Below are 16,262 nucleotides of genomic sequence, written 5' to 3'. Positions count from 1 at the left end.
TAATAGGCAGTCAAGGCACAATCAGAGAGGAAAAAGTGATACGTGGGAGGCTACTTCTACAAGAGACTTTTAAAGACTGGCTATTTTTAAAACCTCATTTAAATACCTTTTATGGAATAACCTGTCTATCTTCATTCTCTAGCCAACACAGCTCTGTGTTGAGGGGTGACTTATTTCAAGTGATAATAACTATGTGGTTCTATAATTAAACCTGCCAGGCAATAGCCACCTTTCCTCATGGCCCTCTGATAAGTGTCTCGTCTCTGAGTTGGCCTGTTCTGGTTTTGGCTGATCCACTTACAAAGTCAAGTGTGAGATGCCAATATTCCCATTTGGAAATTAAAACATTCACCTTACACACACCACCACGACCACCACCCCTTTTTTTTCCCCCCTCTCCATTCTTCTCAGTATCTAGGTGAGAAAAAGATACAATTTTTGTACAGCTATAGTAGTAATTCACACTAGGTGGTTTTTTTTGTTTGGTTGGGTTTTTTTTGTTTGGTTGGTTTTTTTTAAGAACTGTCTCTTTTATAACTGCACTTCCCTAGAGGTACCAATTGCTATAGTGCAATCTTCCAGCAAGAATTATGTGAGTGTCTGGGCTTTGTAATTAAGCACATAAGCATTTTTTTTCAGATCTAGGAATGGTATCAAACTAGAAATGTCTGGAAAAGAGAATTTTAAAAATGCTCAGATTAAACTAAAGTATTATAAAGGGAAGCAAGCTTAAGATTCCAGATCTCTAACCTGTTTGTATAGCTTCACTCACTTACAAATTTATTTTTAACAAATTCTATCCCCTCTACTGCCAGAGTATCTCAGTGCTTTGCTACATCTGACCTGGTTTAACAACAGAGTAGCAGCATGTGGGAGCCTCACTGGAAAAGGAACTTTTCCCTACAAATGCAAGCGAATGATGGGCCTGTTCGGAAGGGGGCCAGCTGTACCATCTGAAATCAGAGACTCTTCAACAGCATAGGAAAATCGGCCTGAGGTGATGGTTCTGCAGTCTAGCCAGCAGCACTCCTTTAAGCACCCAGACATGGGAAGAGTTGGAAGCCTGCCTACAGTTTTTATTGGCAGTGCAATGAGTTGATCTGTCAACCTGTAATGAAGATTGGATTGTCTCTTGTCACTGACATCATACTGTCACGTGCCAACTGCCCCTGTAAGGTACAGGGTTCCTTCAAGTCTAGAATCAGTGCGAGTAGTACAGTGCATAGTATTAAGGCAAATTAGGTCTCGGGGAACGCTTCACCCCTATGCAGCATGACAGAGGAACTCGAGCCTGAAACTGTTTTTACTCCTCCTTAAATTGGATTTCTGGCTCAGTGAGGAAGTCCCCAAACTGAAGGTTGTCCAGACTGTGAAGATGGGAGCTGTAGGTATACCAGCAATGGGATTAGCTGGGATTACAAAGTCTTTCTAGTGAAACATTAAGGGCATAGGAAGCTCTGATCTACAGGGCTAGGTATGGTCATGATCTTGTTTGAAAGAAACCTTCGTCCTCATAACAGAGAGAGGCAGGTTTTGGTCCTCAGGAGGCACATCCACTCACATGAATGCCTAGCACAAAGCTGAGAGTTTCTATATCGTCTTCTGATGAAACTACTTGTTTCCTCAGTTACCATGAATGGCAGTACCAGAGTAAGTTAAATCCAAGAATGACAAGGTTTCTAGCTGTTCTGACTTCAAAACTGCTGCTGCTGCTAAGCAAAACTGCAACCCAGTCTCGTGTTGAGGTGTTACCTTGATTGTGTTCTCTTTAGGCTGTGCGTTCATATTTGAGAAAAGCAGTACAAGTAATGTTTAAAAATGTGGTCTAAAGTAAAAATGTTACTGCGTGTCCATCACTATCGTAAGTAAATGTTAACACTTCTTGCTCTTGCTTTTCCTAGCCTATTGACTTCGAGACCAACAGGATGTTCGTACTTACTGTAGCTGCGGAAAATCAAGTGCCTTTGGCTAAGGGGATTCAGCATCCTCCTCAGTCAACAGCAACTGTGTCCATTACGGTCATTGATGTGAATGAGAGCCCATATTTTGTTCCAAACCCTAAGCTTGTACGTCAAGAAGAAGGGCTACTTGCTGGTAGCATGTTGACAACTTTCACTGCTCAGGATCCAGATCGTTACATGCAGCAAACCTCTCTAAGGTCTATATGAACACTTTGCAGTTATTTAACAATTGGAATGCAATATCCATGTTACAGAATGGGTGGGGAGCAAAGAGACTGTATATGAAATTACTGCATTTACCATAGCACACAGCTATACCAATACCTCCTGTAGCTTTTGTGCAGCTCTTCTCTAAAGGGATTTTTGGCTGTAGAGAAGGTGACCTAACCAGCATTCATAGATGTGTAAACTGGGTCATCTTCTAATGCTAAGTCCTACTTCGTCAAGGTAGAATGAAGTTATGCACCTGTCTTAAAGTATACATGGCATCCCAACAAATTCAGTCAGAGCAGACACATGCTTGTGTGAACTAAAATAATTTGCAATTTAAATTAACCAATAATTTTGACATGGTAGCAAAACCATGTCAGATCATTGACCAAATCTTAAGGGTTTTCTTTTCATTTATTCTCTAGCAATGCAAAGTGCTGTTGTTGTCCATCTGTGAACTCTTGTACTGATAGCTATGATTATAATTTGATCATAACTTGTCTAGTGTGTAAAACTATGCTAAATTACAAAAGTGAAGAGGATGAAACAGGGAAATCTTAAAGCATACTTTCACATACCTCGTTGAAAACATGGTCGTTGACTGCAAAGCTAAGGAACAGCAAGTAGCCTTGGGCCAGGACTCAGGTTCCTATCTTATTCAACAGCTGTTTTAGCTCATGTGGAGGAAACTTCAGAACTTACTCTGTCTTTCCTTTCAAAATCAACGTTCTTAGAATTTTATTTTCTCTTAATTTTGGTTAGCTGTTTTTGCTAATTTTGCTCATTTCTGGACATAACCATCATAGACATGATAGCTTGAGGACTTAAGGATATATGCGTTTTTGATGACCTAAGGTAGCTTGCACTTGATTCATGTCAAAGGACAAATTTATCAAATAGAAAGATGATTTTGAAAGACACTCCTCTTTCAAATTAAGATGAGACGCATGCAGTAAAATCAGGGCCTCTAAAAAAATTAACTAAGTGATATTGGACGCGCTAGAATAATGCGAATTAGTGCTACTCTACCACTCTTCATCCATTGTTACCTCTCTCCTGCTCTCAGCGCTCTGATAAGATAGAAGTTAGTATGAACAGCTCTGTAGGAATAGAACAAGCGAGAGGGGGTCCTTAATGAAATATTTTAATTGAGTCTGAATATGAATGTTATATAGTTTACAGTAGTTGTAGGATTTACTCCAGTTACATGATAACTTACATGACAGGGCACTTCAAGAATCTAAGTGTAGGACTGTTTTTAAGACACGTTTTCAAGAATTGTAGCGACAAGGCTTAATAAATGGAAATTTGTGAAATATTGTCTCCAATTCAAAAAATGTGTTCAGAATACAAATTAAAATACTAATATTGTCTTTGTTGTCAATATTGATGTTGGCAGATAAATAACACATCTTGTGATCAAATACACAGGTACTCAAAACTTTCAGATCCTGCAAACTGGCTGAAAATTGACCCTGTTAATGGACAAATAACTACTACGGCTGTTTTGGACAGGGAGTCAATATATGTACAAAACAATATGTATAATGCAACGTTTCTTGCTTCTGATAATGGTATGTATCAACATTGTATATGTTTTCAAAAAGCTTTCTTCTGTGTGGTTGAATGGCATGCAGTTTTACTGGGGCAGAAAACAAGATAAGCTTAGAATACATCCAGTTGGCAGTCTATATTAGTATCAGACTTTAGGTATTTCCCAGCTACTCGGGAAGTGGGCTGAAAAATAATTTTATGAGTTTGGAGAAAGGCACTGGCTTAGTTACATTAGTCGAGTTTGAAAAACCTGCACAGGAGTGCAGTAGGCTGAGTGCATGAACAGCATGAGTGGACTTCATGGGGAGTAAAGTGTTGAGGGAGGGGTATTGTATTTTTCCACATTGAGGCTATAATAGTGCAGAGGGAAAAGGGTCTTTTCATTGTCAGTTTGTTGATGACAATTAACAGTCTCTGCTCAGAAATGAGTCCTTTGAGTTCGGCTGGAGTGCTGTACTGTTCATAGCTGATACCAGAAAGATGGACAGGTGCCGTTAGGAACATTCTCGCATTAAAGGGGAAAACTGAAACACTGGGGCTATTTACCTTGGAGAGAAGACAAATGGTAAAAATTTGCGAACTGATACAGCATAACAAAGCTAGATCAACTACTTCACTCCTTTTGGCTCTCTTCTGGAGAACAAAATTAAATGGAACTGGAAGATTGGAGAGGGGGTGGTGGAATGAGAACTGTTGCTAATTATACTGAGAAATTCAGTGCCACATGTTCACAGAAACGTGTGACTTTAGCAAAGTTTACGGAAGCATCACACATTCGATATGGATAGCAAGAATGTCTAGAAATAGCATGCTGAAAGTCAGTATTAGAATTTAAACAGCACATTTGTGGTAAAGGGTGATTGTAAGTCTTCAAAGTTACAAAATAATTTCTCCAAAGGATAAACTATTCCATTTTTGCACCTTTTTCTGGGAAGCATTTGATGTGGACTGTCTCTGGAGAGAAACTGGCTGTCTAGTCAGTAAAGTAGTTGAGTCCCTGATCTGTGGATCTGTAGTTATTTGCTGATTTTTTTGCTAAGTAGGGCAGTTTTTCTGAGGACAGACTACGTAAGAATTTGTGTGTTAGCAGGAGCAGTGACAGTGTTAGATTGGCTTGGTAAAGACAGAATCCCAAAACTGAGGTGAACACATGTACACAGTAATTGAAAAGTGTTGGTATAGCTTTAGGTAAGTAACTTTCCAGTTGGAAACAGACTCAGTACCATTTTCTTTTCTTTAAGGAATCCCCCCGATGAGCGGAACTGGCACACTTCAGATATACCTGCTGGACATCAATGATAATGCCCCCCAAGTGAATCCGAAAGAAGCCACAACTTGTGAAACGCTACAGCCTAACGCTATTAACATCACTGCTGTAGACCCTGACATAGATCCAAATGCAGGCCCGTTTGCCTTTGAGCTGCCTGACACACCTGCTAGTATTAAGAGGAATTGGACTATTGTTCGAATTAGTGGTAATTAACATTATAGAAAGCTTAAGAATTTTAAAGAAACTATTGCCTGTGCTTTTCTGTGTTTTAGTTTGGTGTTCTTTCATAACATACGTGAATTTGGTTAATATGAATAGGAAAGCACCTTTGTGTAAGTTCCCCAAAGAACAAGACATTTTAAGAAGGAAAAGTTTTTCACAGTAAAGAAGTCTGTTATCCTGAGTGTCATGTAGTGGGTTGAACAATAAGTTAACGCAGAGCTCAGAGATGAGCCGGTTTTGCCAATACTGTTTTAAACCCACATGAGGGGTACATTACTTTTTAACAAGTGCCTTATTTTCACACACAGGTGATCACGCCCAGCTCTCTTTAAGGATCAGGTTCCTGGAGGCTGGTATCTACGATGTGCCCATAGTAATTACAGATTCTGGAAATCCACATGCATCTAGCACTTCCGTGCTGAAAGTGAAAGTTTGCCAGTGTGACATAAACGGAGACTGCACTGATGTTGACCGGATCGTTGGTGCAGGGCTGGGCACTGGTGCCATCATCGCAATTCTGCTTTGTATCATCATTTTGCTTAGTGAGTAGATAGATCTCTTAATCCTAACTCTTTTGTTTTGCAAGTACCATCTTATGTTTTAGTCCCATGTACCTTGACAAAGACAGGAGAGTGATTAAAGACTCAAGTCCAAGAATTGTTGCTGCTTAGTTTAATGTCTTGGACAAGTATGAAAACTTTCTGATGGTAAAGGATTAGGATTCTGTGAGACAGATGATAACTAGCACTTGCGTGGCAGTCACGGCCCACAGTGGGTTTGTGAAAGAGGTTTTCCATCTGTGCCCATGGGCACTTGTTATGTTACATCAGTGAGTGACCGGGCTGAAGATGTGATTAGCCCCCAGACATCTAGTCTCTTTTGTGCTGCTGGTACCGTGTGATTTGATACCACCCACAGTGGGTAACAGTGCCTTTAAGTAGTGCTCTGGTGTTGCTACTGTTGTGTTCCAGATTAATGTAGGCAGGCTATTTGATGATTTTGGAAAGTAATACATCACAGCCCTTCATATAAGGCCCGACAAGCAGGCAGCCGTGCAGGAACAGAGACGTGTATGTGTGTTTAATTATTACATAAAGCTGTGCTAGTATTTTATTTTTGTGTCAAGTGTATCCAATAAGGGAAATGACTAAACATCATGACTAAGTGTCTGTCCAGTGTAGTAAATTAGATGCTAGCTCTCTTACACATTATGGTTAACTGATTTCTGATTGTGGTGGAACAAAAGGAAGGGATTAATCTGTTCAGAGTATACTGTGCACCAGTCCAGAACATATAAAATGATAGAAAGGGGTAATTTAAAAAAAAATAATAAGTAAAAAAAGTTTTTGAGCCTGGCTAAGTGCATGGCTGTACACAAGCACAGCACAATTATTTTCCTGATACAAGATAGTCTTAAAATGTTAGATAATGAATTAACAGAGCCTTATTGAAACTGTCAAATCTTTTAAGATACTCTGCATATATTGACATTCTAGATACATTGGAATTTCTTTCCATGAAGATGGTTGTAATTGGAAACATGCCTATTGTATTAGAAATTCATTTACTCACATTTATTCTGTTTCTCATTCCGTTTTCTTTAAAAAGCCTTAGTTTCTAAACAAACAGTATAACTTGAAATTGTTGAGATTAAAGATGTATAGCTCTCAGTGCCACTGCATTTTCCTCACCCTTGATTCCTCTTGCTTCGAAACAGAAATCTAAACTTAGGCAACAATATGGTCTGTTCTCATGGACTGCTGAGCCATATGCCACAATGGCCAAAGCTTGGTGATATTCAAACATCAAAATTACTTAAACTGTATAAATTGCTATACACTCTTGGGACATAGCAGAAAAAAAAATAATCTTTTTATGAAGCTTGGTCTTTCTTATTTCTTTTCATGACAAGTTTATTTTGCAGATGTGGAATGAATTTGTGACTTACGACCTTGAATATGTGATTGATTTCCAAATCAAATTGCCTATAGTAGCCTGAGTTTAAACATCTCTTGCTTAAGCTGCCTTCTATGAAATTTTTTATTAAAAAAAAAAAAAAAAACCCAAAACACAAACTCACCCCGAACAGTCAAAGCCAACTTTCTTGGCTTTTTTCTACCCCTCCCCCCTTTTTTAAAAAAAATCTTGGTGTCAAATTTGTACAATTTTCCGTGGCTGTACTTCAGAATCAAGATGTGGTTTTGTGTTTTCCCTTTTTGCAATGTAGTTTTAGTTTTAATGTTCGTGGTATGGATGAAACGCCGTGATAAAGAGCGTCAGGCAAAGCAGCTCTTGATTGACCCAGAAGATGATGTGAGGGACAACATTCTGAAATATGATGAAGAAGGTGGTGGAGAAGAAGATCAGGTGAGGAATGATTAATGGTTTTTACATATAGATTTGCACTTCACTCTGCACTTTATCTATTTTGTTTCCGTTGACACATTATGATAGGTAGCTAATTTTTGCATTAAATAGTGAAGGCAGTAAGTAATGTTTTAAAAACCTGAAACATAACATTGCTTTCTCATGTTGTTTTTTGCAGTTCCAGAAATACCAATTGCTTGTCTTTTGGATGAGATGTAAAACCAGTATCTTGTCCACTTACAGTCACGGCATTCTGACCATATTCCAACTAAGGCTGTTATATTTTAAATGAAAATTAACATCCACTCTCATTGCAGTCTGTAAACCTTCTTCGCTCCTTGTTTGATATGCTGTTGTACAGAATCACCAGTGCAGAGTGCCTAACACAGTCTATTCCAAATATGACCCTTTTTTAGTGGTGCATGAATGCCTTTCTAGATATACAGTAACGTTGTCTATTGACAGATTGGCCAGTACTGGGATTTCAGCTTGGAAAGTATTTGTTTCAAGTAGCTGTCAGGGCATATCTGTGTTTATTCAAATACCTTTCTAGGCAGGTGCCATATGCATTTACTCTCACATCACCTCTGGTTGAACCACTGCTGATATGTTAAAAGGACTAGGAGTGATGTGTATATGCTAAGAATAGCTTCTTTTTCCTTCTCTCTCCAAGTTAGTGAATTTCCAAGCAGTGCGATTTCCTTCCTTCAGAGGAGGTTTATTAAGTGCTTTATGAACATGGCAAACAGTAGATTTATGCACATTATTAGTGGTAGAAATAAGTGTAATAATTACAAAGGGAACAGTGTATGTAATAGAGCCTAAGAAATTTTCCAGTAAAAAGCCTTGAAAAATTAAGTTTAATTCTTCCACACATCCCCAGTCACAGTCATCCGGCACTTGAGTTATCTGAAAAGTGTCTCCCTTCACTGGTACAGACATTTATAGCTTCCCTCTGTTCGTTTGTTTGTTTGTTTGAAATTTGTGTTCGCCTTAGTAATTTCCATGCTTCCTGCATTTCCCCAAGTACTGTTCCTACTTCCTGGCTTTTCTGCATAACTTGCTTTTTAAGCAATTTGCAAAGGAAACTTCAGTTTATGGAGTTTTGGAAAATTGCTTATGTTACTAAATAAATTGAAGACAACCCTTTGAGTCTGCGTATGTACTCCAGTTGTTTGTACACAGATAGTTTGAGTACAAGAATTGCATCCTGTTTGTGCATCTGTTACTGCACAGAAGAGTTACAAGCTTAAAAAACATCAAGAGAACTCAGTCCTGTGAGAACTAATTTTCCAGTTCACATATCCCCAGCTCTTGTTCACCCACAATTCTCTGGAGGATCTGTTCAGCAATTTTCATGTGGTTTTGATTTTTAATTATTGTCCACACAAACCTCAGAACAGGGTCAGTAAGGTTCTCAGAGTATACACTGTTCATTGGGAAGTCATAGGTGACGCTAGAGTAGTGTTGGGAGAGGTTCTGCTGCAGGTCAGAAACTTTAAGCATTGTTGTAACAGTGTACTATGGGAATAAATACTTAATAGTTTAGAAATGGAGCTGAAGTCTCTCCTCTGTCCATCTTTATTGTGCTCCTCTCCAGTGAAACTGCTGTCTTTGTGAGAGATATAGTCATGGTAGTGCGGCAGGAGGCAACATTGTGTGAATGCCGTAGATATTAGTAGGATGTAAATCATCCATAAATGCAGCCTTTCACCAGCAGCGAATGAGCGTAGTGCACGCAATTAAATGAAAAACTGTCAATGGGTGAAGTAGCAGTAAAGTGGTAAGAAATGTGAAATTAGCATCATTTCCTCTCACAGTGAGCAGAGGAAGCATCTAGATACAGAGAAGTTTAAGGGTTTTATATAGAAAATTGAATGATTTTTAGCCACAAAACCCCTGCTTGCTTTCTTAAGACAGATTTTAAGGCCACTGTTGCAAATTAATTATATTAGCTGCCAGACACATAGTTTGGGTACGCTTGTCCCTTTCCTGATCCATTGAGTAGTAGACCATAGTGTCTGAGTGTCTAAAAGGTCTTTATACACTCCAAACATAACAAACACTGCAGGAAAAGAAAATAAAAGCTCATACAAAGTATAGCAAGCTTTTATAACCACTTCTGTAGCAAGAGTTTTAGACCACTGCATAGGCAAAAAGGGAGGGGGTAGGTTCTCCCACAGCTCCAAAGTTAGGAATTTGTTCCTGTCCAGAGTGCCTGAATAGAGAGCACAGACTTTTCACGTAGGCACTTAATTTTCTATCTACAATGGATGATGGAAATAAGTTCTTCTTGCTTTTCAGGGAGATTATTTTACTTTATTTTGGTTTGACATTTTATAAGATCTAATTTCTGCCTGTGCTTAACTAGATGATGATAGTTCCTAGGTTCGTTTGTTCTTGGTTCCCTCCTTGCCCCCCTCACCTCCTGTGCCCAGGGGAAAGGGGGAGGATTGTATTTGGTTGGGTTTTATTCAGTTTTGCGTGCATTTTATGTGAGATTTAAGAACTTGAAATGCTAAGCTTTTGAAATGTCCTAACAAGTTCCCTACAAGTAGTAATCTCATTTTTTGCAAACCATGGCTAAGCAAAATACTGTACAAGCAAAGCCGCATGCAGAACACTGTGGGCAAAAGGCATTGACCATAAAGATCTTTGCATTTTTGTCAAAGTTAAAGTAAATTTTAAAGTGTCATAGTTAGTGTTCTAAAAAAGCATGAGACTGCAATCAAAAATGTATTTTCAGAATGAGGCCTCATAGGGTAAAACTGCCACTGTTCTGTTAAAATCAAGAAAAATTATTTCATGTCAACCTTGCGTCCACAAGTCATCAGCAAATGACAGGAAAATGCTGTACGTCAATATTAACTTTTTATGGCATACTCTCCCCAAAACCATCAGGATTGATTGAACAAGCAGCTTTGGTAGAAGGCAGCGCACAAGGTGACTCAGAAGCACAGAATCATCCAACCCAGGGTGCATCTCATGCAGCAAAATAGGAGGGAATGCTCAAAGCCACATATGAATCTCAGTGAAAACAGTATTTTAAAAGCTTCAGATATTTTCATTATCTGTACCTTTTAAAATTACTTACTGCTATTTATAGCAAGCAAATTACTTAGGCCTTTTTAAAATCACCTGTTTTTCTGGTTGAATACTTGAAAATTTATCCTGTGTGGCCTCATATTTTTCTTGTTTATCCCAGATGTTTAGGTGACTTGAAGATATGGCTGGTAGGGCTTGAAAATAAGTGGTAGAACATAGGACTCTGCATCCTGAACCAAACTACTTTTAGACTTGTGGTTTTGCTCTTGGAGTAATTTTTTTATTTAAGAGGGTTTATTTATTTATTCAGAAGCTATACAGTTGGGTTTGTTGGCTATCACGGCAGACCCAGAAACTCCTAAAGCATGCTCAACATGTTCCTTTCAAACTCTTTGTACATGCTATCAGAGTAATGTCTCCCACAACAAATTTGATGAGTTCCAATTTCCAGCTAGTTCCTCTGAGTCATAGCAACTGTCAACAACAAGGTGGGATTCCTGCTTGGTTTTCTTTCTTTTTTTTTTTTTTTTCTCTTGTGCTAGCACTTCCAAGGAATTATGATGTGAAGTCTGTCATAAAAGAGCAGTTTATTCCATTGTGAAGGTCTCCTGTTAATCCCATCTGAGGCCATCTTGGCCTGCTTTGTTCACTCTGACAGCCTGAATGCTTGTAAAGAAAATTGAGGTTCTTGAATGATTCATAGTCTTCCTCTAGCCTGACATGATGTACACAGGGTCGTGTGATCTCCACAGCAGTTGAGAAAAATGCTTTTAATTCACTAAGCCAGAAAAGCTCTTGAGTTGTGGGTCATAACTGAAGTCAGCCTGCTCCCCGCTGAAGAGCGTTGTCAACACTGGAAATGTTCTGGTCTTTTTTCACCTAAACTTCTGTTTCTCAGAAATGTGGGCTGGAAAACTGGAAGCTGAAAGCTGTACAGCACTCCTGTCGTTCCAGGCAGAAATATTGTTCCTGGTATTGGGAAAGATCACTGTACTAGCAGAAGCTGGGGACGAGGGAGGAAGGAGAGGGAGCAGAGGTATTCCAGATAGAAAGACTGTGATTCTTCTCAGGATTTTGTTTATTACTTTCTGGTTTTAACAGTTTGGCTCCTGAATTACAGGAGCTGGGCCCTGAGAGGCTTTGAGTTTACTGGTTTGGGGAGGGGGTAAGTGTTGTGGGATTTTTTGTTTTGCTTTGGGTGTTGTATTTTTTTTTAATTCCATCTGAATGTTTAACCCAGCAGTTGGGGATGGGACGCTACAATTTACTATATTCTGAAATAGATGTGCCTAGTTTAGGTACAAATTATGAAGCTGGTAGTGACTGTCTTGATTATTAATGGACCGCATGATCTACAGCTTGTAGTTGTTTAGCAAACAGGAGGTGTGAGATACAAATGACGAATATTCTCCCCTGACATTATGTGCTCTCAACTTGTAACACTATTGTCAGTCCTAAATACCAAAACCTCATGTTGGTTGAGTGTTAAAGCACTTAGCACATGTCTGCAGCGTAGTTCACACACATAGCAGATCACAGCCCATAAGCATCACTAATTCATTTTTATCGGATATCTCAGGCCATTCATGTGATTTACATCGAGGCAGTGGGTGCTCAACTAGGATACATGCAGCATATGTCAACCTGATAACTGTGATACCTTTTTTTTTTTTCCCCCATTTAATTGCTTTTGTATACATCTCATTGCACAAGATGATCCTGTCATCTCCTTTGAACCCATTTCTATAGTGTTTTCTGAATTTTATAGTATTTGCTCGTGCAGGTGGTCCTGTTGAAGCATGTTGCCTGAGCAAGTGGGTGATATGCTTTGAAAGTATTGCAGATCAGCTGTTTTGAACCTGTATTTTAATCTAGCCCTCAGATCTCTTCAGCACAAGAGTTTCCAACGCAATGATTTTACTATTATTCAAAGTAGTTTTCTTCCTAAGGATTCTATGTGTTCCTTCCTACATCACCTTTTCTTACAACTCTATTCAGACATTAGTCAATAGCTTGCCTTTTGTCATGTTTTATTACATGTTTATATAGAGAAAGAAAATAGTAGCATTTATTTTAAAGGTGATATTAGCATTAAAAATAAAAACATAATGGTTTAGATTTTTGTGTGCAGGATCTAAATTCTAAACAGAAATGGCTCCTTTATAGAAAGGGTAGCTTTGTTCCAGCATTTGTGTGTCATTGATGAAACCAAATTGAGTAATCCTTTGGATTTTTTGTTGGGTTTTTTTTTTTTTTTTTTCTTCTTGTCATAATTTCCTTTATGCTTACATCTTAAGATTACATTGGTCTTCTCTGCTGGATTTCGTCATAACCTCTGTTGTAAACATGACAATGGTCCTTACCTACTCGATTAACTTTATAAATCCGTTTGATTATATTTTATTTTCACCACCCTATCAAGTGTTATTCAGATCATTTATTCTCACTTTCTAATCTTTATTTTGCATTGCAATGTGTTTTTTGTTTGAATTTTAATGATAATGAATGAAATAACTGTTGCTAAGATATCCCTAGGAATATACAATATTATAATTAGAAGGTAGTTATTTTGGGGATTGTGTTTGCTTACTAAGACATTAACTTCATTTTTTTTGAATGAGTGACTCATGCAGTGCTCCTGTGGAGGAATTACTGTCATTCCTTGGTGAATCTTTATCTCATCATACGAAAAGTAATGTTTCCATAATTCCATTACAAAATTGTTTTGTGTTTTATTTTATCCTATCTAGAACCTACGCCTGTTATTGTGTTTTATCTGCAGCTGGAGTTTAACTTTCACCTTTTTTATTATTAAAAAAGATAAGCTAGCTTCTTGGTTATCTTAAAAATGATTAACTGGTAATACTCCAGATGCATCTATAATAAAAAGAAATGGGAAAAGCAATATGGCAGAAAGTAATCAAAAAGTGAGTAGCAAATAAAGAGCAACTGTCAGCGCAGGCATTTTAACTAGCCTCCCACCTGCAGCCTACATCTAGTCAGTCCTCTGTGCTTTGCTTTTTTTGGAGTCCTATTATTTCAGCAGATGTAAGATTTAGGGCAGGTTGGAGCATTTTGCAGAACTCAGGCAATATTTTATGTGCAAATTTCTCATAGTTTTTTAGGGTGATGTTTGGGGGTACAATGGTAAGATATAGCAGGACTAGTTTTCACTTCCTTTTTCTTTGTTTTTAAAAGACCTTGGCAGATGGGAACATTCAGCTGTGTAAAATATTTCTTCTCTTGCTTCCCCATCCCATTTCTCTATTGGAGTAGACAGCAATTGTCTTTGGAACACAAAGGTGAAGCAGAACATGTGTTATATCCATAGGTACTTCAAGTCACAGTTTGCTCTGTTCTCTTAAGCCAACAATAAAATTGGCCCTACACGAAGGCACCATCCTGTAAAAGGGGTGGGTGAAATGCAAGCTTCTGCCAATGTTGCTTTATATGCACTTAGACCTCTGCAGCTGATTTTGTTCAGTGAATGATGCTTACAGCTCTTACCATCAAATTAAGTGATCAGTGACAATTAAATTGATTATTTCTTGCATGGGGATAGATTTGAACTTTCATATTTCTTTGCAATGGCTGCATCCTTTGAAAAATGAGAAACAGGTGTAGTGTTTTTATTATATTAGTCATATGTCCAGGCCTGTGTTCATGTATAGCCAAAGCTTTAGTTCTGTACAAGGTAAAAAAAACAAGTCATCCCTAAAAGTGTGTAACACAGTCTAATGAATGGCCAGGAAATAAACTGAGAGCTCTGAGATAAGAGAAGCCAGATTCATAAATCATTGTCAGTCAGATTGCATGTATTAGGATATATCACTGTTAGTGTTAGAGAAAAAAACTTCTTAGTAGTGGAAAGCTCAATTTAGATGTAATATATTCCAATATTTTCAGAGTTTTCCTATCTGGAAAAAAGTCAGTCCCGTCTATGCATAGCAGTTGTATAGTTTTAGTAAGTTGTGGTTTGATTCTGTTGTTTGCAGTTCTGCTTTATAATATTCCAATATGCATTCATATAAAGCAGGTCCAGTTACTGTAAAAATTTTTACTTTGTTAAGTTTTTGCCAAGAACCTAAGTAAATCTTCTAAAATAAAAACACAACCAGAACAGCTAATCCAGGAGGAAAAAAGTTAGCTTTATAAAACTAGAAGCTTCTGAGAAACGCTATTTCCTGGCCTATCCTCTCTTTTTTTTTTTTAGGGATTGTAGAGTCTGGTAACTGTCAGTCAGAAAGCAAGGTACTTTTTTAAAAAATCTCTCCTACTGCTGTAACTGATGGCTGCTGTATGAGGGATTATTACTCAAGTGCTTGTAAATGAACAGCTGCCTTGGACAAAGGGAAGCTGTTTAAGGGAAGAGATTTCGAAGGCTGCATTATCTTGTTTCTCTGTAAATCATTGATTACTGGGGAATATAAAATGGCCTTTTCTTCTATTCTGGACATTTCTTCTATTCAAGTTGAGATACTTGGACTGTACTTCAAACTACTGTGTAGATGTCTTTAAAGAAGTGCTTTTTGGGGTTTTGGACCCTTCTGCCTACACATCTGGTAAGGTGGTTAATTTGTAGGGCTTGCTAGCTGGTTTTGACATTTACCACTGTCTCACTGGGATCTCGTGTTTCAGGAATGTGAGGTGGGAGCTAGTAATGGTAAAAGTCTTTGCTTAAAGCTGTCTAGAAGTAAGTGAATAGCTAATAGGGTCAATGTTTGTAATCAGCTTGGAGAGGAGGGGGTTGGTGGGGTTTTGCGGGGTTTTTTTGAGATTGTTTAATTTCACAAGATGCAACTTCTGATAAAATGCCCTTTTAATACATCATGATTTTATTTTCTGTCTTGAAAGCAAATCAAACCCAGAAGTTTTTCTGCTTCAATACAGATGTCAGGGATTTTTTCAGCAAGAGCAAATAGTGATGCCAGAGATGCTAGCCAAAGAGACAGAAGTGCTGGTGGTTACATCAAGAGAGTTACACTGGTAAAGCATTAAGGTTGTCATCTCTAACCACCAGTTATCTAAAAGGTAGCTGTATTGTGTCATCCAGTGATATATCCCTTTATAAACAAGGGGAAGGACGGGGGATCGGTCAGCCTGCTTCACTTAGATCCCTGTCGTAGAATGGGAGGTTTCTGTTTCCCTGTTGACTGTAGACTTGGACAACCAGACTAGTCTAGATTTCTGGTTTTTGAAGGCCTGAGTTTTTGCTAGGTGCAAAACGGGAGCAAACTAGTATGTTTTCACAACCTTCCATTAGAGAAAAACTAATACTAGATTCTCCCTTCCATCCACAATCTAAGCTTGTCCAGAAGTTTGAGGAGAAAAACTCAAACAAACCCTCTGTTTGAATTTGCTTAAATCCAAACTGAAGGAAGGGAAAGAGGTATTTGTTCTAAAATTGCTGGAATTAGGGCTAAACAGCATAAATAAGTAAATAAATACCTCTGACAAAAATTGGGAGCCATATGAATTAGATGCTCACAACCTTTGCTCAAGTACATTTCCAATGCAGAGCCTAGTCTTATTCCTCATTAGTCCCTCAGCAGATTGTAATTATGAACAGCTTATATGGAAAAAGTCTGGAGCAAAGACAAAACATTGTGACTTGTGGTCCTGAAATTAAGAGT

General features: G+C 38.2%; 1 protein-coding gene across 1 annotated transcript in view; it reads left to right on the top strand.

Annotated features, from left to right (window-relative positions):
- Positions 1 to 16,262, top strand: part of CDH2 (cadherin 2) — a 122,060-nt gene that overhangs the window by 93,762 nt on the left and 12,036 nt on the right. The window contains exons 10-14 of the mRNA XM_075494547.1: positions 1,902 to 2,158; positions 3,603 to 3,745; positions 4,967 to 5,200; positions 5,526 to 5,759; positions 7,445 to 7,584. Of these exons, the coding sequence (XP_075350662.1) occupies positions 1,902 to 2,158; positions 3,603 to 3,745; positions 4,967 to 5,200; positions 5,526 to 5,759; positions 7,445 to 7,584 (1,008 nt within the window). The remainder of the gene's footprint in view (positions 1 to 1,901; positions 2,159 to 3,602; positions 3,746 to 4,966; positions 5,201 to 5,525; positions 5,760 to 7,444; positions 7,585 to 16,262) is intronic.

This window comes from Mycteria americana, chromosome 2 (assembly GCF_035582795.1).
Source record: "Mycteria americana isolate JAX WOST 10 ecotype Jacksonville Zoo and Gardens chromosome 2, USCA_MyAme_1.0, whole genome shotgun sequence".
In the NCBI taxonomy this organism is placed as follows: Eukaryota; Metazoa; Chordata; class Aves; order Ciconiiformes; family Ciconiidae; genus Mycteria; species Mycteria americana.
This window is presented reverse-complemented; position numbering and strand designations above follow the sequence as displayed.